General features: G+C 64.8%; 2 protein-coding genes across 6 annotated transcripts in view; one reads left to right on the forward strand and one right to left on the reverse strand.

Moving 5' to 3' along the window:
- The window catches only part of KIF1C (kinesin family member 1C), a 19,868-nt gene continuing 160 nt past the window's right edge, over positions 1-19,708 (reverse strand). Inside the window, exons 2-24 of one of the 5 annotated variants that reach the window (XM_035724640.1) lie at positions 18,362-18,542; positions 18,059-18,179; positions 17,677-17,809; positions 17,184-17,260; positions 16,635-16,814; positions 15,970-16,035; positions 15,418-15,596; positions 15,226-15,337; positions 15,031-15,108; positions 14,838-14,903; positions 14,670-14,745; positions 14,159-14,237; positions 13,823-13,968; positions 12,730-12,899; positions 12,509-12,588; positions 12,315-12,390; positions 8,054-8,133; positions 7,153-7,247; positions 5,028-5,111; positions 4,525-4,711; positions 4,339-4,411; positions 2,845-3,459; positions 1-1,324 (exon numbers count right to left, since the gene is read on the reverse strand). In XM_035724640.1, the coding sequence (XP_035580533.1) occupies positions 635-1,324; positions 2,845-3,459; positions 4,339-4,411; positions 4,525-4,711; positions 5,028-5,111; positions 7,153-7,247; positions 8,054-8,133; positions 12,315-12,390; positions 12,509-12,588; positions 12,730-12,899; positions 13,823-13,968; positions 14,159-14,237; positions 14,670-14,745; positions 14,838-14,903; positions 15,031-15,108; positions 15,226-15,337; positions 15,418-15,596; positions 15,970-16,035; positions 16,635-16,814; positions 17,184-17,260; positions 17,677-17,782 (3,315 nt within the window). In that variant the 5' untranslated portion in view covers positions 17,783-17,809; positions 18,059-18,179; positions 18,362-18,542 and the 3' untranslated portion in view covers positions 1-634. Of the gene's footprint in view, positions 1,325-2,844; positions 3,460-4,338; positions 4,412-4,524; positions 4,712-5,027; positions 5,112-7,152; positions 7,248-8,053; positions 8,134-12,314; positions 12,391-12,508; positions 12,589-12,729; positions 12,900-13,822; positions 13,969-14,158; positions 14,238-14,669; positions 14,746-14,837; positions 14,904-15,030; positions 15,109-15,225; positions 15,338-15,417; positions 15,597-15,969; positions 16,036-16,634; positions 16,815-17,183; positions 17,261-17,672; positions 17,810-18,058; positions 18,180-18,361; positions 18,543-19,708 lie in introns of all 5 variants that reach the window. The other 4 variants (XM_035724639.1, XM_035724642.1, XM_035724643.1 and 1 more) reach the window with 4 other exon arrangements.
- Positions 19,049-19,708, forward strand: part of LOC118356380 (basic proline-rich protein-like) — a 2,082-nt gene continuing 1,422 nt past the window's right edge. Inside the window, exons 1-2 of the mRNA XM_035724674.1 lie at positions 19,049-19,072; positions 19,365-19,541. Coding sequence (XP_035580567.1) covers positions 19,049-19,072; positions 19,365-19,541 — 201 coding nt within the window. The remainder of the gene's footprint in view (positions 19,073-19,364; positions 19,542-19,708) is intronic.

Below are 19,708 nucleotides of genomic sequence, written 5' to 3' on the forward strand. Positions count from 1 at the left end.
TAGGATCTGTGCATTTTACTTTGATAATCTACACCTCAGTTAAAACCCAAACCAAACCACCACCAGCAACAAGCTCCCTGTGTTTGCTATCCTTTATTGAAGGGCCCCACATCCTCATGGGACCCCAGCAAAACCAGAATCCAGACAGGTCCCCCAAATATAGCAGGAGGCCTGGAAGGGGAGAGGAATGACTTGCGATCCCGCCACGCCTCACCTCCCTGGAAACAGAAGCCCACCACATACGGACAGACAGACAAGACAGGGGCCCGGAAGAGAACTCGCCTCACCCTAGGTCCTCTCCCATTTGCCCCACTTGAAAAGAAAGTCACACACTGGCTACGCAGCACCCCAGCCCCCCACCCCACCCCTAGCAGCATTTGTGGGGACCCCCCCCTCGCGAGGGGCGCCCCGAGGCAGCTCCCATTCTCTTCCTTCACTTTGGTTTGCTCCGGGCAGCTCCGTGCGCGCTTCCTTCCTCCAGCCTCCGGCCCAGCCTCTTCCACGCCGTCCAGCACCTACTCGGACCTTCTCGCCCACCTGTCGCCTCCCTGCCCCGGGCTCCTGGGGCAGCAGCGGCTCCGGGTACTGCTCCGCTCCCGGCTCGGCTCCCCGCTGCCCGCCCCCAGGGCCGGGCTCACACGGCCGCCCCGCTCTCCTTGAGGTCGGGGGCCGAGCGCTGGCGCCTCATGCGCGGGGGAGTGGTGTAGGGCGGGTAGCGGGGCCCCGGGGGCCGCTGCACGGGGTACGGTTGGGGCTGCTGGGGGTAATAGTTGTGCTTTTTGGGCTGGAAGTGCTGGGGCTCGGGCTGTGCGGACCCGCCTCCCCGGGACCGGCCGCCTCCGTCCAGGGAGTTCCTGCGGGGCCGGTGGGACCTCCGGGGACTCGGGGGCCGGCGCGCGGGGGCGGCCGCAGGGGGCGCGACCTCCTCGGGGGGTTGGGGCGCCGCGGGGGCCTCCCCGGCCGCCGCCCCCGGCCACGACTCCCGGTGCTGGGGGTTGCTCTTGAAGGGGAAGCGCAGCTTGCAGTCGTGAGGGGGCACGAAGCGGGCTGGGGGCCGGCGCAGCCCCCCGCCCCGGCCCCCCGCGCCCTGCAGTCCCTGCAGCCGCAACTGCTCCTGCTTGAGCCAGCGCAGGCGACCCCGGCGGAAGGCGGGGTCCTCCTCCATGAGCCGGGACACCCGCTCCCAGCTGGACAGGGGCGGCGACGGGGGCCGCGCTGGGGCCGGGGGCGCGCGCTCGCCGGGGGCTTCCTCCTCCGCGGCCTCCGACCCCGGCGGCGCGGCCCAGGCGGCCTCCCCGGCCTCTCCGTTCTCATCCTGGTGATCCTGGGGGGGGTGGGGAAGAGGGCGACAGAGAAGGGCTGTGAGAGAGCCGAGCGCTGAGCGGCCGAGGGCAGGGGGTCGCAGGGGGGCTTGGAGACAGGGGCCTGGGGCAGTTGTCTGAGCTGATCCTGGCCTGTGGTCTGCGCCCTGGCCAGTAACCCGCCGGTGCCCAGACCCTCGTGTGCATGGCCGCAGTACCTAGTGCACAGGGCTGGGGGGAGAATTAACTGCTAACCCGGGAAAGCTGTAGCTCAGGGTGCGGTCGGGAGCAGAGACCTGTAATCCTGCTGAATAAATAACGTGCCCGGGGGATGGAGCAGTCAGAAGGTAAGGGAAACACCTGCCATCATTTAAGGGGCGAGACACAGCTGATAAGTGAATGACAAAAGTACACAGTAGGGTACATAGCCTATCCTTCCGCAAAAAGTTAAGTACAAATGCATACTTCTATCATTTAACATATATTATTTACGTTAACAGAAGCATCTGTAACATAGGATATGATGTGCTTTATAGAAATGTGCACATTTGGGGTCCCCTGGGTGGCTCAGTCGGTTAAGCGGCTGCCTTTGATTCAGCTCATGATCTCAGGGTCCTGGGATCGGGTCCTGCATGGGGCTCCCTGCTGGGGGGGGGTCTGCTTCTCCCTCTGCTCCTCCCCCCACTCATGCCCTCTCTCTCAAACAAACAATCTTAAAGAAAAAAAGTATATATTCGGGTGAAGAGCAGAGCAGGGAAGGGGAGGGGGGCCAGGGTGAAGGTGGCTGCCACCAGGGTCCACTGGGAGGCTGTCACCACAGTAAACACCTGGAGGAAGTGGGGGGAAGGCACTCTAGGCGCAAAGGCTGGAGGCGGCAGGTGCCCAGCGAGATCCCGGACCAGCAAGGAAGCCGGGCAGGAGAAGGTAAGCCGTCAATGACCCCGAGCCGGCACGGCCATGCATCAGGGAAGGCAAGCGAGAACACTGCACCAAGTGTCTGCTGTAAGTAACCCCAGCGGCTAGCGCCCCGCCTGGCACACAGCAGGCGCTCAGATGTCTGCTTGTTCAGTGAATCCGTGCACGCCAGGGTTGGGCGATCACACGCCCCTGAAGGGCTGTTGTGAGGAGTTACACGAGGGGTGCGGGAGGAACGCCCAGCACGGCGGTTCCCGTGGGGGTGGGGGGATGGTCCCCCGGGGCGCACGTGCACGTGAACCTGCGTCCAGCGGCAAGTTAAGAGCTGTGCGCTTCCTACGGGGCTTCTCAAGCTCTGCTGTACTTCTGAGACCCCTGGGAACCCGTTACAAATGCAGATTCCTCCCCAGACTCGGACCGAGCAGGCTTGGGGTGCAGCTCAGAGATGTGCATGTGCGGTCCGCGCCCTGCGGATGGTGAGGCCGGGATTCCCAACCTACACTGAGCAAAGCAACGTGTTTACAGGGAGCGGGAGAGGCTCTGCTGGGGCGGGGGAGCCCCGCTAGCCCAGGGAAGGAGCGGAAGGAGGGCGTGGAGAAGCATGCGCGCGGCCTGGGGCCCTCCCCACCTGGGTCAGCGGGATGACCCTCTCCATACGCAGCATGCGGTCCCTCAGGGCCTGCAGCTCACGGTCCTTGCAGCTGTTCTGAAGCTTCACCTCCTGCAGGATCCCCGTCAGCTTGTCGATGTGCGCCCGCAGGTCCTCCACCTCCGCCCCGCGGGCCCCCTCCTCGCCGCCGCCACCTCCACTTCCGCCGCCTTCCTCCTCGCCCACCGTGTCCCAGACATCCCGGGCCACGGCCCTCCAGGCGTCCCCGGGGCCCTCGGGCTTGCCGTAGGTGCGACACAGCTCCCGCATCTTGAGCGCGGCCAGGGCCTCGATCTCTGCCCGCCCGTGGCGGAAGTCGGCCAGGGCCACCTCGTAGCAGATCTCCTTCACCGCCTGCATCTTCAGGTCGGCCATGGTGGCCCAGCGGGGGTCCTTGCCCTGCAGCCGCCGCCGCTGGGGGATCTGATAGACCCTCCGAGGGGCCCTGCGCTTGCCGCTGCTGGGCAGGCCACAGCGCTTGACGATGGTCTGCACGGTGGTCGGGGGCAGCTGCTCTCGCAACGAGGAGATGAGCCGCCAGCTCTCCTCACAGGAGCGCTTGTCGGAGTCATCCCCGCTGTCTGAGTCCGCGTACTGGGGCCACAGAGAGAACGGGGCGGGGGGTCAGGACCGCCCGGGGCGCCGGAGACGGCGCACCGGAGACGGAGCACCGGAGACGCGCCGGCGGCACCGCGCGCCCGACCCCCGCCCGGCGGCCCGAGGGAAGGAACAAGCCTCCCTCGCAGACACTCGCGGAGGATTTAAGGACGCCAGGTGCGTGGACGGCGGCTGGCAGACGCGACCCGCAAGCAGGAGCGGGGGCTACATCGAGTCTGCGTGGCCCGCACAGAGATCAGCGCTCAGGACCAGACTACACTGAAGACTAATCTGCTCCCGCAACAACCTTAAGTCAGTGCCGGCACAGGCAGTACTCGGATAAGGTAAAAATCAGACAGATCGAGTCCAGGAAGCCCTACTCGGGGCGCGGGGGGGTACTCCCTGCACCCAGTCTGCCCCCCGAGTCACCGTCCTGTCTCCTCCTAAACGCCACGGCCACCCCTCGACCCCACGCCCACTCCCCACTCTGGCTCAGATGGCATGAACCAAAAGCACAGTCAAGCTGAAGCACCACCAGCCTATCTCCCGCCTCTACAGGCCCTGCGCCTCTCTGTGCGCCCCCCGCGCCCTCATCACGCCACTCTGCATGCCCTACGCATGCCCCCCCACCGCCCATCCAGTCCCTCTGTGTGTCCCCCTATGCCCTGCCTGCCCCCCAATCCAGTCCCTCTGCATCTGCACGAGCGCCCCTGCCCCTCCTGTGCCCCCTCTGGTCCTTCTGAGCATGTGCCCCCTGCCCCACCGGCTGCCCCCCAGTCCAGTCCCTCTGTGCCTGAGCCCTATGCCCCTCCCACGCCCCCCTCCAGTCCCTCTGCGCGTGCGCCCCCCACCCTCACCCCCCTGCCCAGCCCTCACCAGTCGCTGCTGCTCAAGCAGAAGATCAGCCTCCTCCTTCTCCTTCCGGTACTGATTCTCCAGGTCCTGCAGCCTGGGGTTGGGGGAGGAGGGCAGAAGAGCTGCTGGGGGCTCTGGAGCCACCTCAGTGGGGTGGCCGACGACTCGGGTTGGGGGGACGGTCCAGAGAGCACCCTCTCCCCGTACCTCTTCTCCATCTCCAGCTTGATGTCAATGCCCTGCTGCTCCAACAGTTCCTTCTGGGCAAAGTTCCAGTCGACCGGCTCGGAGGGCGGTCCGGGGGGCGGGGGCACCCCTCGCTCCCGCTCCAGCCGTGCCTGCTCCGGGTGATTGAAGCGGAAAACGTGGTTCTTGCCCATCACGATCCTATTCCCTGCAGAGGGGAGCAGAGAAAGGTGGGCGCGCTCCACCTCATCCCCACGGCCACGGGGTCCAGGGCCCTGCCCACAAGCCCAGGAGCCCGCACACCACCTCTCCCACCAGCCCAAGTCTGAGGGCGGTCGGCCCCTGCTGATCCTCGTCCCTGATGGCCAAAGGGACTCGGGGAAGCCTGGCACCCTCTTCCTGCTTCCCCAGGCCCACAAGAGACCCCAAGAGCCGAGTCCTCATCTCCCCTTCCTGGCCCCTTCCTCCGTCACATCCCCATGCTGGCTCCGGCTTATTTCTGCGTCCGGCACCCCGTCCTCTACCTGACTTCAGCACCAGGGGCTCGGTCACCAGTCTCCCGTTGACATAGGTCTCTGCTCCTTCACAAGGCTCCAGAGTGACCACCACTGCCAGAGGGAGAGAGGAAAGGGGGCCATTAGACCCTGGGGGAGGGGGTGATGGTCACAGACGCCCATCTTGCAGTACCCCAAGACACATGCATGCACCCCAGGCCCACCCCCCCAGTACCTGTCAGGGGTGCCATGGCCCCTCTGGTGGCAGGCAGCACAGGAAAGGAAGAGCAGAAGGAAGGTTAGAGCCCCAGCTACAATTCCAGAAGCCTCTGCAGGGGCTCCCTGGTGCCCCCCCATCCTCCCCAGCAGGGGCTCAGCAAAGCCGTCACTCTCCGAGAGCTGGGTCTCCCGTGTCCAGCAGTCGGCAGGCTGCGACTTCTGCCCCCCAGATGCACACTCCTTCCTTTCCCGCGAGCGCTCTCCCGGGCCCAGCCCGGGCTCCTGCCATAGCCCCAGCCCACTGTGGTCAGACTGTCCCCCTGCCTGCCCTTCTCGAGCCACACACAAGACTCAAAACATCTACCGAGGTGCTCCTCAGTCCCTACACCCCCCGGAGCCTGCTGCTCACTGGACACGGGGCACGGGGCAGCTCCCCGCCCTCCAGGAGCGGCGCCCCACTGTCACGGACCCTGAGCAGAGGACTGCTGGGCAAGCTGTCTGACCTCCGTGGCCTCTATAAGCCGGGACGAGTAAGTCCCTCCTTACAGAATGCTTGAGAGGCTCAAAGAAAGCACTAGGTGAACCTGAGTTCCTGTGTCCACTGCAAGTAATAAAGCAAGCAGGACGGACGTGACGTGAGGCCGTGGGAGAGGAAAAGCAGAGAACGCAGCTTTGGGCGGAGGGCTGGTGACAGGACGGGGGGGGGGGGACAGACCTCGGGGCGCAAGCTCGAAGGCAGGCTCGCATCCATCACCTCGTCACCCCGAGGGCCAGGCAGGAGAAAGGTGACAGCAGAGGGCAGGGCAGGGGTGGCCGTGGGGGTACCGGTCTGTCCCCACCTGTCCCACCACGCCCCAAATTCATTCACTCGCTCCGCAAGTACTCTGCCCCCCTAGCACGTGCCCGGCGCTACTGTAGGTCCTGGAAACACCCTGGAGATAAAGCCCCAAATCCCGGCTCTCACGGAGCTCACTTAGCTGGTCAGACAGACAAGTCGACCAGCAGAGAATCTACCATGCGCAGGCTCAGCCGAGGGAGCGTGCCCACGTACAGCACCCTGCCTCCGGGCCCTACGTGCTTCCCAGGGCTCGACTCCACTGGGGCCGGAGTAAACCCAAACTGTTCCATTTCTTAAAACAGTGACTTAACCAGGACAAAACGGTGACCTCGACACACAGCCTGGGGGCGCCTGGGTGGCGCAGTCGGTTAAGCGTCCGACTCTCGATTTCTGCTGAGGTCGTGATCTCAGGGTCGAGAGATCGAGCCCCACGTCGGGCTCCCTGCTCGGCAGAGTCGGCCCGAGGCCCTCTCCCTCTGCCCCTCCCCCCGCACTTGCACGCATGTGCGTACACGCTCACTCTCTCTCAAAAAAATATTATGTTAAAAAAAAACAAAAACTCCCCCAAACTGCACAAGTATTGTTTCGTCACCGTATCAGACAGTCTACCACCTTCACCGTTAGGTCTCGTGGTCCCTAAACACTTTCACCATTTCGGCCAGATCAGGGCTAAAAATCTCTGAGAGTCTTGGAACCAGAGGGATATGTGGGCTGGAAGCCTCTGCGGTCTGGATGCAAGCGGGTTTTGCAGAGATACACTCAGATTCCCACCAAAACAAATACAGCTTTTCATGGGAAATGACCAGGGCGCTATTTGAGACTAAAAAATCTAGGAAGAGGGCAGGACCTCCTCCTCACCAAGCCCCACCCCACGCACGCCGCGGTCCTGTGGGTCGGCCTCGGGGACGCTGCCACTCCCTGCCCACCGTGGCAGACCGCGTGCCCGGGGCAGGCGCAGGCAGCTAGAGCTGAGCCCGAAGCCCCTCTGAGGCCAGGGACACGGCCGCGCTCCCAGGCTGCAGACCCTCCCCAGCTTCTGTACCCAGCGTGGGATGGGACTGCGTTCAGTGGCCACGCCACTCACCCCTCAAACGTTACCTTCTCCGTCCGGCTGAGGGATGCTCCGGAACACACAGTGTTGCTCCCGAATGAACTGCCCGGTCAGCTTGATGTCCACATCTACCTGGCCGACCCTGGGGAAGCAACGGCCGACATTTTCTGAGCGCGGGCCAGACACTGGCCAAGCCCCTTCCCAGCGCAAGTTCGCCCAACTCCGTAAACCAAGCAGTTACTCCCACTTCACAGATCAGGAAGCAGAGGCTCAGAAGAGTAACCTGCCCAAGGTCACACAGCCCCGCACCAGTGAAGCTGGGATCCGAGCCCAGACCTGCCTGACTCGGAAGCCCGTGTCTGACTCACCATGTTACACAACGTGGGGAAAGGGAGCTTATAGCAGGGCGGGCTCCCCCCAGCCCGAGGGCTGACTGTCCCGAGGGCTCACTCCTAACCCAGGATCATCACCCAGCACAGCTGTACGTGCTTGTGGTGGGAGAAGGGGCACCCTCACCCCTTCGGCTCCAGGAGGTGACCTCGGAGGCCCAAGCCCCAGGGTATCGTTGGCGTTAGCTGGCAAGGCCACCTGCCCTGCAGGCACTGCTCCCCACCGTGAAGCTGGGGCTTCACCGCACCAAGGGATGCCAAGGGCTACGAACGTGGTCGCCTGAGTTTCCCACCGCTCTTCTGCCCCAGTAATTCGGGGAGCTATCCCCACGAGCCAGGCTGGTCCCCAGAGGTGTCTCACCCACCCCAAAGTGGTGGGTGGAGGTGATGGCTGACGCGCGGCCAGGCTCACAACTTAGGAAGCCAGAGGGCGAGCTGGGCCGTGCGGGCTGGGGGGTCTCCAGGAAGGTCACCGGAAAAGGGGTCACTGGTGCAGCCGTTTGTCTGCAGCCACACCCCCCGGGGAGAGGTTGCTCCACAGACGGGGGGTACACGCTACCTGGTGACGCCATCTTTGATGTGGTAGAGCAGACATTCTGACATGAGGGGATCTTCATTCAGGTTCACCAGGTGGGGGGTCTGAGGAAGGAGGGGAGGGGTCAGGGGCGTTGGGGGGGTGTCAGCCCTGCCGGCTGCATCCCCCCCTCGGGGAGCTCGCCCACCCCCCGACCCCCAGTCACACACCTCTCCACACACACAAGGGTCTACAGACCCACCCCCCCCGTCCGGCCCCGACAGCCCCAAGTCTCTGCGCAGGCCGACCCACCCATGTCCCTGACGGAGACCTCAGGACGCCCCGGCCCTCGCCCCTGCTCTCCCCGCGCCCCTCTCCATCCCGCTCCACGCCCGTCTCATTTCCCTTCGGCATGCCTCTTGCCTCACATGGAGAGTGTGCGCGGGCGCAGGGCGCAGGCACCCCACTTCCCACCTCTCTTTCCAGCTCGAGTTTCTTAGGGACACAGACGACTTTTGTAATTGAAGGGCAGGAAGCGTCAGCTCGATGCAAAAGCAAAGGAAACCAACAGACCCGCTGCTCACAGCAGACTCCCGGCTCTTCCCAGCCACCGCCGCCCAGGCTGCCTACCCGGGGCCTCCCCGACCGACCCACCCCGCACACCTGGCTGGCTGAGCAGGACGCTGTTCTGCACCGGAAACCCAGCCCGTGCCCCTCCCCAGAAGCACCTTTCCCGACTGCAGTTTCTCTGTCGACACCCCCGCCCCCACCCAGGCACGGAACTCTGGGCCTCGTCCCTCTACCCGCGACCCCCCCCCCCCCCGACAGCCCTGACCGCCAAGCCCAGGGAAGTCTCCCTCCCTTCCGTCCGCTGTTCCTTCGGCCCTCCCCGCCCCGGGCCTGCCCCCGCCCGCACACAGCACTGCTGAGTGGGGCCCTTCTCCACCCAGACCCCTCCAGCCAGCACCCCGTGGCCACCTGACTCGAGCCTGCTCTTGATGCGGGTACCCCTGGGCCTCCAGGTCAGGGCCCCCAGGGCAGGGCCACAGCCCACGTACCCCAGCCCCGTCCCAGGGCCCCCTTGCCTTCGTGTTCCTGCCCTGTGGGCTGCAGAGCATCCGCCCCAGAAGCAGGCCTCCTGCCCCCCTGACCACCCTCGGGAGCTGCTCCCAGGTTCCCTGGCCTGGAACAGCCTCCCTCCCGGCCCCAGCCCCACCTGTCAAAATCATTCACTTCCTGTCCCTCAAGGTCTGTCTCAAATGCCACTTCCTCCGTGAAGCTTCCCGAAGCCGCCCACCCGAACACGAGATGCCCTGCCCACATTCTGCGAGGACTTACTGCGGCCTTTCTACCTGCCAGACCCCAGGAGGGGCCGGGGACCCGCAGATGAGCCCCAGCCAGACACTGCTGGCCCCTCAGCAGGGGAAATAGAGTCACCTTGGGGTGGAGCCCACGACACGTGGGGAGCGGACGCCCCACGGAAGCTTCTGACCTTTTCATGCCCTCCCTCAGCTCCCTCATTCATCAGCCCTCTGTCCCCAGGGAAGCACTCATGGGAAAGAGCCGTGAAGGACGCCTGGAGCTCAGGGCGTTGGGAGGACAGCATGGCGGCTGGTCCTTGGGGATGACGGGGACGAGAACAGTAGAAGGTATAGTCAGGATGAAGGCCCCGAGGCGGGAGAGCACAGGGTGGAGGGACTGGCTGGGAAACAGCCACGGTCCCAGCCCATGGCTCTCCGGGATACGATGCGTGTCCACGCGCCTGCCCCAGCCCAGGCACCCAACCGTCACTGCCACCCTCCTCCCGGCCCGAGGACGCTCACGCCCTCCCTCGCTGCAGCCTCAGGCCTGCTCTGGGAACGGCAGACATGGATGGGCTCCGGAAGCAGAAAGCAATCTATCCCTCGAGAGAGGAGACACGATTTAGGGCAGTGCTTTTCCATCTTTGTTCAGCTCTGGAACCCTTTGTTTGGATGAAACTGTACCTGGGAGCCTAATACGTCAAGCAGATAAGCAGGGAGATGCTGGGGCCGAGGCTGGGGACAGGGGACCCAGAGTCTGGCCCTGTCCACCCCCTGCGGCCCCCAGGAAGGAGGTCCTGGGCCAGGTTGGAAAATCAGTGATTTAAGACGTCCTTGGGGCCGGTGGTGGGAGTCCCTGGAAGACTCTCCGCTCTCTTGGAGGCAAACTAGCTTTTCCCGCAGGACCCGATCCCCGCCAGAGCACTCCAGGCTGGAGCCTGCCCCACCAAACCCAGAGCCTAGCAGCTCTCGACCCCACAGCACACCCGCCGTTTCCCGTGAGAACGCGTGCAGCCTCACCACCCTGAGCAGACGCGACAGTAAGTTGCCCTAACACGCCGTCTTCACCAGCGAGACCAGCAAAGACCAGAAGGCCGAAGAGGGTGAGGGAACGTGGGCTCTCCTGTGGTGCTCCAGGGAGTGTAAAGGGGCCCGGTTATGATCTCTGGAGGGCACTTTAGCAAAATACGCCAAAATCTTACATGGCAACCGTTTGACCCCAAACCCCCACATCTGGGAATTTGTCCTTGAGATGATTAACCCACCCGTAAGTCCACGCAGCGGAACGTGGCTTAGTGTCAAAGGACGCAAGACAAGCTAAGTGCCCACTGGCGGGAGGCTGGTTAAACATGATCCCATACCCACCCGAATATTCAGACGCCATGAGAAAGAACAGACGGAACGCTGACACCTGTCCCCCAGAGAAGTGTAAGGGAGGGAACCACCACTGGTTCAGAGAAAGGTGGTGTGCGTGGACACGGGGACAAGCGTGCTTGGCTCACGCCTTCTGCGCACAGACCAACCCTGGATGAACGCGTCAGGAATGAGTAACGGCGCAGGCCCGCAGAGCAGAAGGAAGATCTCCCTTCCACCGTACTGATCTCTCTGTACCACGTGCACGTTCCCCTTATGGGAACAATTCAAAACCAAACCCAACCTAACCCGTCCACTGGTCCCCTGGCCTTAGGGGGTGGCACCCATCCCTGTGCAGCGTGATGCTCTCCAGGAAAGAAACACCCCCCCATCAGGGGCACCCAGCACCCCTGCACGGCTGCAAACCACGCGGAGAGCCATCTGTGGGCCCCCTGTCCGAGATGCAGACCACAGAGGGACCTCAAAGTCTGGAGTGCCCAGCCCTGGACCAGACCTCAGTCACCCCCACCATGCCCACTCACTCCCTGGCTGTGCCTCAGGCTGGGCAGGGCAGACCCCGCTCCTCTTCGGGGATCCCCGTTTGACGATGCCTGCGTGTTGTTTCCTAGACGGCCCCGACCTTACGAGATCGGGGAGGCCTCCTGCCAACAATCGCCCACCTCTTCCAGGCAGCCCCGCCCGGCTCTGAGCACAGCGCACCCGACCAGGGCCCGATCCCGTGGGCTTTGTGCTGGGGACCACACAGGCGAGGCCGGCCCCCCGGAAGGACCGGAAGTTCCCGCTCTGCTCCAACGCACCTCCAGGACGGGCTCCACGATCCCCAGCCCCGCCGGCGGCCTACAGCCTGCGTCCTCGCTGACTGGCCCGTCCCTGTGTCGTGCTGGCCGGTGAAGACCGAGGGCCTCGCCCGCCTCCGGGCAAGCCTGACTACCTCCCTGCGTCCCCTGGGCACGCACCCTACGGCAGGCAGGCGACGGGTGGTGGGCCCGGCTTGGCCGACACGGCCATGGCGCTCAGCCCGGCGCACACCTGGCTCCTGCCACCCACATCCTGTGCGGCCTCCAAACCGCGTCCCCGGGAGCCAGTTTCCACACGTCTCCAGCTGCACGGACCCTCACATCTGACAGTTCAGCGCCTGCGCCCCTGCCCCTCCCCTTACGGCGTCTGCCAGTCACTCTCAGGAACGCGTGTCGGACTGCGTGTCTGAGCAGCTGACACACACACAGGGCACAAAACTCGACACAGAAGAGCGCACGGTGAACACACGGCCATCCCAGCCCACCCCCCAGCCTCCCGCGTCCCGCCAGCCCCCGGGGTAACCCCTAAACCCCGTTTCTTGGGAATCAGAGATGAATTCCGTGTGAACTCACATACACACATACATCTGTTAAAACGTGGACTCCAAGCAGCTCTAGAACCGCCCCCCGGAAGGGCAGGGACCCTGGCATCCATCCGCAGCCCCTAGAGCCCCGGCCACGGGCACCTAGCAAGACCGGCCACGGGCTGACTGCCGGGAGGAGATGATGGGCGTGGGACAAACGCGGAGATCAGAGCTGGGGCTCACCCATGTGCCCCGACCCTCTGCTCTAACGCCTCCAGGGTCTCCCAGGCCTCAGTGGACCCTCACTCACCTTCTTCGGAGAGAAGACGCCCACCGTTCCCCCGTCCTCCCGGACGGCCACCCCCATCTCGGCCAGCAATGCTTCTCTGGAGGCAGAGAGACAGATGGTCTTACGGGGACCCGCGAGCTCCTTCCCTGCAGGGCCCGACCTCCCCTCCCCGCCGCACCCCTCCAGAGTCCCAGCTGCCAGCCCGCCCCCCGCACCTCTCCATCCTCAGGGCTTCCGTCTTGCGCAGCTTCTCCTCCCACGTCTCGTTCAGCTCGGCGATGATCTTCTCCGTCTCCTGGGGGCACGTGACAGGCGGGTCTCAGAGAGGCCGGGGTCCCGCCCCCGGGGATCCTCCTTCCTCCTGGGCTCTGGCCTTGGAGAAGCAGACTCCCAGCAGCTCCTGGTTTCCCTCCCCTCGCCAGCTCAAGCTGCCCACCTGCAGCCTCTCCATGGCCTCCTCAGGCCCAATCTGGGGCTCAGCGCTGGGGGAGAAGGAGGGCTCCAGCTCGCCGTTGTGTGCGGGGGGATGTGAGGGTGAAGCTGGGGCGGGGGGGGACGACACAGCAGGCAGGGTTCCTCCGGAGCTCCCCTCGTCCACCTTCAGGCCTGCCGGAGAGAAAGAGCTCAGAGGAGGCTGAGAAAACGTGGAGCCCATCAGAGACGCAGAGGCGTCAGTAGGGACCAGCCTGTAAGGACTCCGGAAGACATCTGGTCAACCTTCGCCAAGCAAGGAGCTCCCCTGCTGCGGCCTTGACACACGGGCCCCTGGTGTCTGCTTGTTCCCCTCCAGGCATGGAGAGCTCATTACCGAACAAGGCCGCAAGGTGACTCCCACCATCAGAGGCTTCTCGGCCGCGGCAAGCTGCGAACTACCCCGTGTCACGTGTGCCTTCTGGGGTGAGCAAGACTACCGCTTTCCCTTCTGCAAGGCTCCCCACCAGATGCAGGAGGGGAGTGTCGTGTCTACCTCACCTTGCTCCCCCCGAGAACGGACACCCCCGTTCTTCACCCCCGTGCCCCTCGGTCCCCGGGACTGGATGCAGAGTCCAGACGTGACGTGGCCGGCACGGGTTATGCAGCCTCTAACCAGGGCACCATCCAGCGTTCGCGAGGCTGAACGTCCCGTTGTAGAAACCACTCCACAGCTGACTATCATCACGCTTACGGCCGGCGGGACCCGTGATGGTCCACGTCACGCGACCGTCTGTGGAGGCAGGTGCCCTGCAGCCTCTCCTACGTGATTTACTGCTTGAACCATAAACGCAGGGCTTGCCATCTTCCCCAGCTCCTTCGCTGCAGCAGTCGTCAAGGCCCCCTGAACCCTCACCCCCCCCAGAGAATCCGCGCCCCCAGCTCTGGAACGGCTGAAGGCCTGCGATGTCCCCTCTGCGTATCCACGTCCGCACCACCAGGCATATGAAGAGCTTCGTGGTCGGCGGGCCCTCTCCGGCCTCAGGACCAGGCGCGGGCAGCCAGGGGACGCGGCGGGCGGAGGGGTGTCCCTGAGCGGCCCTCCCCTGGAGCCCTACCTCCCAGAGCCGAGGCCGACAGCCCCTGAGCCAGCAGCAGCTCCCGCAGCCGGGCCACTTCCTCCTGCAGCTCTCGGATCAGCCGGGCGTTGGGGTCCTCGTTGATGACCGCGTTACAGCGGATCTGCTTGGTGCGGTCAGCGTACCTGGGGAGGAGGGAACTTGGGTGGGTGCGGCCCAGATGCCCCTGGGTCTGCGGTCTGTCCCCTCCCTCTCCCAGACCGTTAGATACTGGGTCCGGCTGAGGCTCGGCCTGTCTCCCGGCCGGGGTCTCGAGCTGCTGGCCTCTGAGCTCCCGGCCCCCTCCCAGCCGCCCGGCTCCCGCCGGAGCCCCACCTGAGGGTGCTGAGCGTCTCCTCGTAGTTGATGTCTGCGGGGCTCAGCGCCGCGATCATGGCCGTGCGTGAGTTCCCACCTGCGAGAGGAGCGGGGAAAAGTCAGGTGAGCCAGGGCCTGAGAGCAGTCAGGCTGGGTCTCAGGGTCAGGGGCCTGGCAGGGTCACCGTCCGAGATGGGGTGAAGCTACGAGTCGGGGAACTGCCCGCGGACGCTGGCGGTCAGACGCGGGACGGGTGAGGTCAGGGACACCTCTGACGTCTCCAGGACAGATCAGCGGGAGGAGGACCAAGCCAGCGGTGGGCATGGGCTCAGAGAGGGCCCACGGCTCGCCTCAGCATTGGGACAGCTTCCAAGGGTGTCCCCCGGGATGGGGACGGTTGGGGGGCAGTCAGGGGACAGCCGGGGGACTGGGGGATTTGAAATTCTAGGGGTGGCAAGGGGATTCGTCAGACGTGTCAAAGGGGGGAGGGCGGCAGGGTCCGTAAAAAGAGAGAGGAGGGGCTCCTCACCCAGATTCTCCTTGAGCAGCCAGGTGAGCACGGAGTCCCTGTAAGGGATGAAATCCGACTTCCGCTTCTTTGATTGCTGGGGATGGAAGGGGAAGGGGGTCAGGATGAGCCACCCCCGGTCCCCGCCCCGTCCCAGAGCCAGCTTCTCTTCCCAGCCCCCAGTCTTACCAGATCCGCCAGGGCCGATATCACCTTCCCGAGAGTCGTCAGGGACTTATTGATGTTGGCACCTTCCTGGAAAGGAATGAGGAATACGGGCAACAGGGGCCCCCTCCCCGACTCTGCTCTGCCTCCCCCCCAGCCAGAGACCGCCACCCACAGCACCCAGCATCGACCTTACCCGTCCCTCCTAAGCCCCTACCTTCAGGCGCATGCCCCGGGCCCCCGAGGAGTCAGCCCGCTCGCTGCCAGCAAGGTCCACCAAACTGATCTTGCTGACCTGGGGTCGGGGGAAAGGGCAGGAGGTAACGGGGTGTGGGAGGCGGGAGGGGCGGGCAGATCAGTGCGATGCCCGGCAACGGAACGGGGTAGGCAGCCAGGGCTGGGGGAACCCCACCTTCTCCGAGTCCAGCCCGCTGAGCTGGTCATGGCAGCGCTGCGTGAAGACGATGGTGAAGACAGCATGCGAGCGGCTGCTGGTCTCGTTCATGTTGGTGGCGGCCACGGTCCTGGGGGGAAGGAGCGGTCACTGCATCCGGCCTCTCACCTGCCTGGCTCCCTCTCCCTGCGCTCCGGCCGCCGGCCTCACCGAGCCTTGTTTCCACAGTCCATGAGGTCAGCAATGTCTGCGTAGGAGGTCACGGCCAGCTTCGACAGGTCCTGCACGTAGGGGCCCAGGATGGGGTGCTCCCGGACCCGCAGAGAGCCCCGACTCTTGGGGTTCAGGAGGTCTCGCACCCGCTCACAATAGATCTCCATGTAGCTCACCTGAGCAGGAGAAGCAAATAAGAAGCGACAAGCGTGCTAAACGTACTGATAACGAAACTTGCGCTCAACTCCCCGGACGGGATGTGGGTGACGGCATGTCGCAGACACCGAACACTCACGTCGCCCCAGGCGCGGCGCCGAGCACTTCGCACACGCGGGCTCGCTGACCCAACAGCCCTAGCAGGGGGGCCGGTCACTAGCCTTTCAGGGGTGAACAAACTCAAGAGCAGGGGGATGAAATCGTCTGCCCAAAGCCTCCGTGAGTAACGGGGCAGGGCCACGGGCAGGCCCGAGGCTGCCTGAGTCCTGAGATGCCCGTAGTCTTGCCCCTGCTGCCTCTCCCCAGCCCGGGGCCCCCAGGACGCAGGCTCACCTCCACGGAATAGGAGAGCTGAGCACTCTCGTTCTTATTAACACGAGAGAAGAGGTCCTCGCAGAGCTGGAAGGGGACACAGAGAAGCAGCTGTTCCTGGCGCCCTGCTGGGCCCCGGCCTGTGTGGCTCTGTTTAACCCCCACCCCAGCCCCGAGGGGGCGGGTGTTCCCATTTTACAGATGGGAAAGCAACCTCCCCGGGGTTCATGCTTGCCCAGCGTCACCAACGACCATATGGTGAGCCAGGAAGCAAACACCGGCACCCTGACATCAGAGCCCGCAGCAAGGCCACTGTGCCGCACGCTCAGGGAGAATCACGGTCAGCTCCCGGTTACCCGCATCTGCTTTCTCTACAGTCCGCACCCTGACTACGGTAGGCGTGTCTGCGATGAGCCGCATTCACAGACGACATAAAACCGCAACAAGTGGCAGAACCAGGGTTCAGACCCAGGATTCTCCAGCAGCAAGGCTCTGGCTCTAGCTTTGCTGCTTCCGATGGGGGCAGAGACCCCTCCCCACGGGGCCGCCCCTCCCCGCCTCACATTCCCTATCAGCACAGCCTCAGAGACCCAGGTCTCTGCTCCATAGTCCGTGGGCCCTTCCTGCCCCAGGGGGCAGCTGAAGCTGCTCTGCCCTGGCTGCCCCACCAGGTCGCGGGCGTGTACCTGGGGCACGATGCCCTGCTGCCCTGGCTCCTGACGCCCCATCATTGTGTACGACTTCCCAGCCCCGGTCTGCCCGTACGCAAAGATGCACACGTTGTAGCCTTCGAAGGCATGGAGCAACATCTCTTCTCCGATGTCCCGATACACCTGCTGCTGAGATGCAAACTGGGGGTCCTCGGCCTAGCGAAGCAGAGACAGAGCGGGAACCCTACGTGACTCCGTCCTTAGGGTCTGGGTCCCGAGAGTCTTGTCCCCATCGCTGCTGATCGCCCAAAGGTCCTACGTGCCCTGAGCAACCCCCAGGCATGGTTCTACTCTCCCGAGACAGGACCCTATACGGTCACCCCGAGGGATTCCCCCTCCCCGCGTCCTGGTCTCAGTCATGCCCTAAGGGCCCTACTCACCCCCACCCTGGGGTCATGGCCCTCCCACCCCGGTCCCTATTACCCCAAACATAAAACCAGCCCTATTTCCCAGCAGTGCCCCCTCCCCAGGGCCTAAACCCCCGTTCCTCACTGCTGAGCTCTCCCTTCACCCCGGCAACCTCACCGAAGTGTGTGACCAGTACGAGTAGTCAAAGGTAAAGCTTTTGGGGGCATCCTTGCTCTGTCTGGGGTTGACGATGGCTGACGGGGTAGGAGAAGGAAAGACAGGAAGGCCAAGGTCAGGCACTCCGACCTCTGCCCGTGCCCCCACGTTGTGGGGGTCCAGGTAACCCACTCCCCACCTCTCTGCTAGTTCACCTCTCCCCTTTAATACGCCCCACCCCCTCCAGCCACAAGGCTAATTTTGGCTTCTCAGGACCCGCCCCCCCACCAGGCTGCCTCCCCGATTGGGCAATGGAGGGCTCCAGGCCAACATTCCCCCTCCCAGGGACTGGGAGCTCGGAAAGGCCAGCCTGCCCCCACCCTGCCCCCGCCCTTTCGACTAGCACCTGCTCCGCACCCAGCTCAATCCTCCTGGTTCAGCGCGGCCGGCCGGGCCAGCGTGGCGGGCCCGCCTGCCCCGCCCGTGCCCAGCCAAGCCCCTGGGACTCACTCACAGGTGGTGCTGCCCTGCATGCTGACCACACACTTGGCATCCTGGCTGGTCTCACGGGCGTTGAAGGGCCGAACCCTCACGGCCACTTTCACCGAGGCGCCAGCCATGGCTCCCGAGACGCTCACCCTCCTCAGCTGAAGGACAGAGACAGAAGAGGTGGTCAGAGCCCGCTGGGGGGACCCGGACACTGCCTTGCGTCTGCCCCCAGGATCCAGCATCTCCACCCCCTTCCCCAGCTCCCCAGCCCCTCCGGGACCTAGCTCCTGACCCTCTGGCCTTTCTCCCGAATGTCACTCTCCTCAGGGAGTCCCCAGTGGTGTTCCTGCCTCTCTCCCCGGCCATATCCCAGCTCGCAGGGCCCTGGGCCATCATCCCAGAGTTACCTGGTGTCCTGGCCCCAGACCAGGGGGGCTGTATCAGCTCTGGCTGCCACCGGCCCTCGTAGGGGAAGCCCCATCCTACCCTGGGGGCCTGGCCACACCAGCTGGGGCTGTGGGGGAAACCCTGGTTGTGGGGGAAGAGTGGTTAGGAGGCACCTGGGGCTCCAGAGGTGGGTCGGGGTTCCACGGCTGGAGGGCAGGGGCAGGGGGCAAGGTTAGGGAAGGGAGGACAGCGGTCCCTCCCGAGTGGCTGAAGGCAATGTGAGTCCAAGGACAGGGACCGTGATATTTTTATTCGTCACTCACAAGTGTACTGGACGCCCAGAGAGAGAAGAGAGAGAGAGGCTGGACAGAGGGCAGTTCAGAGAGCGGGACGCAGAGGCAGAGACACCGGCGGTGACAGGAAGAGGGGCAGAGGAGCGACAGAAAGTCACAGACACGGAGAGAGGGAGAGATCCCAGACAGCAGGAGGCAGATCCAGGTCGTGCTGCGGAGGAAATGAGGGAAGGACCAAAGGAAGGAGCCACAGAAGATCGCGGACACAGAAATCGCAGACAGGGAGGGCAGCTCTGGGGCGACGGCACAAAGTGGGAGCCCAGGAGAGACAGGAGAGAAAACCCCAAACCTAAAACCTGCCCTAAAATTCCCCCACGGTGCCAGCCAAGAAGTAGAAACCTAGAGCGCACAGCCTCCACACGGGGAGGAACTGCCAGTGGGCAAAGTTCAAGGGCTGGAGGAACAGCCCAGGCCTGGGATCCACGGGCAGCCTGTGGGCCCCAAACCCCTCGCCCAGCCCCCAGCACTTCCTCCTCAGGATCCTGGACAATGGGCAGGGGAGGGTGGGGTCATCCTGTATCCATCACACCAACCCCCAGGGCTCCTCTGTTGGGGGCTCCGTGAGAAATACCTGTGACTTCACTGGGGGACCGGAAAGCACTGGGGTCTCCCCAAAAGGAACCGGGCAGGTCCCAGCCCCAGCCTGGGGCCAGCGCTATGGCGTCCACTGCCCTGGGGAAGGTGCCAGGCTGGAGCCCAGGAATGTGGGTGCCCCAGTGCTCACACCCTGGGAGGAGAGGCTGAGCAGCCCACGCCCACGGGCAGGAGGGTGGAGGCTCGCGAAGGCAGACCGGGATGCTGGGGCCCCTTCTGTGGCCCCACAGGACCACACCGCCCGTCCTGCTGGGCCTCCCCTCCGCAGCCCTCCTGGTCAGGGCACGGGAAGGGGGACAGGGTCGGTGCGTCCCAGGACAGGAAGGGAGGAGCTCAGATCACAGAGGCTGTGTCAGGAAGCACAGCCCCGACCCCCCAGACCCTGCCCAGGGCAGGGGCCACGACGGGGAAACGCCGTGGTCACGCCGTCGCGGCTCACGGGGCAGGGAAGAGGGTGGCGCGGCCGAGGGTCGGCCGGGGCCACCTGCCCCCGGCCCGCCCGGTGATCCCGGCGCGGACCCCGGTCCCGGCCTGTGCCGGCGGCCATGCGGACCCGGTGCTCCCTCCCGGCCGGCCGCCCGACGGCCGCCCCGGGCCTGGCACCTCTCTGCGCCTCCGCGGGACAAACAGCACATGACCCCGGCTCCCGCGGCCGCCCGGGACCCCGGCTCCCCGCCCCCCCAGCCGGCACATTCCTCGGCGGGCGTCCCCTCCCTCCCCCGC

The sequence above is a fragment of the Zalophus californianus genome, chromosome 16 (genome assembly GCF_009762305.2).
Source record: "Zalophus californianus isolate mZalCal1 chromosome 16, mZalCal1.pri.v2, whole genome shotgun sequence".
NCBI classification, from domain to species: domain Eukaryota; kingdom Metazoa; phylum Chordata; class Mammalia; order Carnivora; family Otariidae; genus Zalophus; species Zalophus californianus.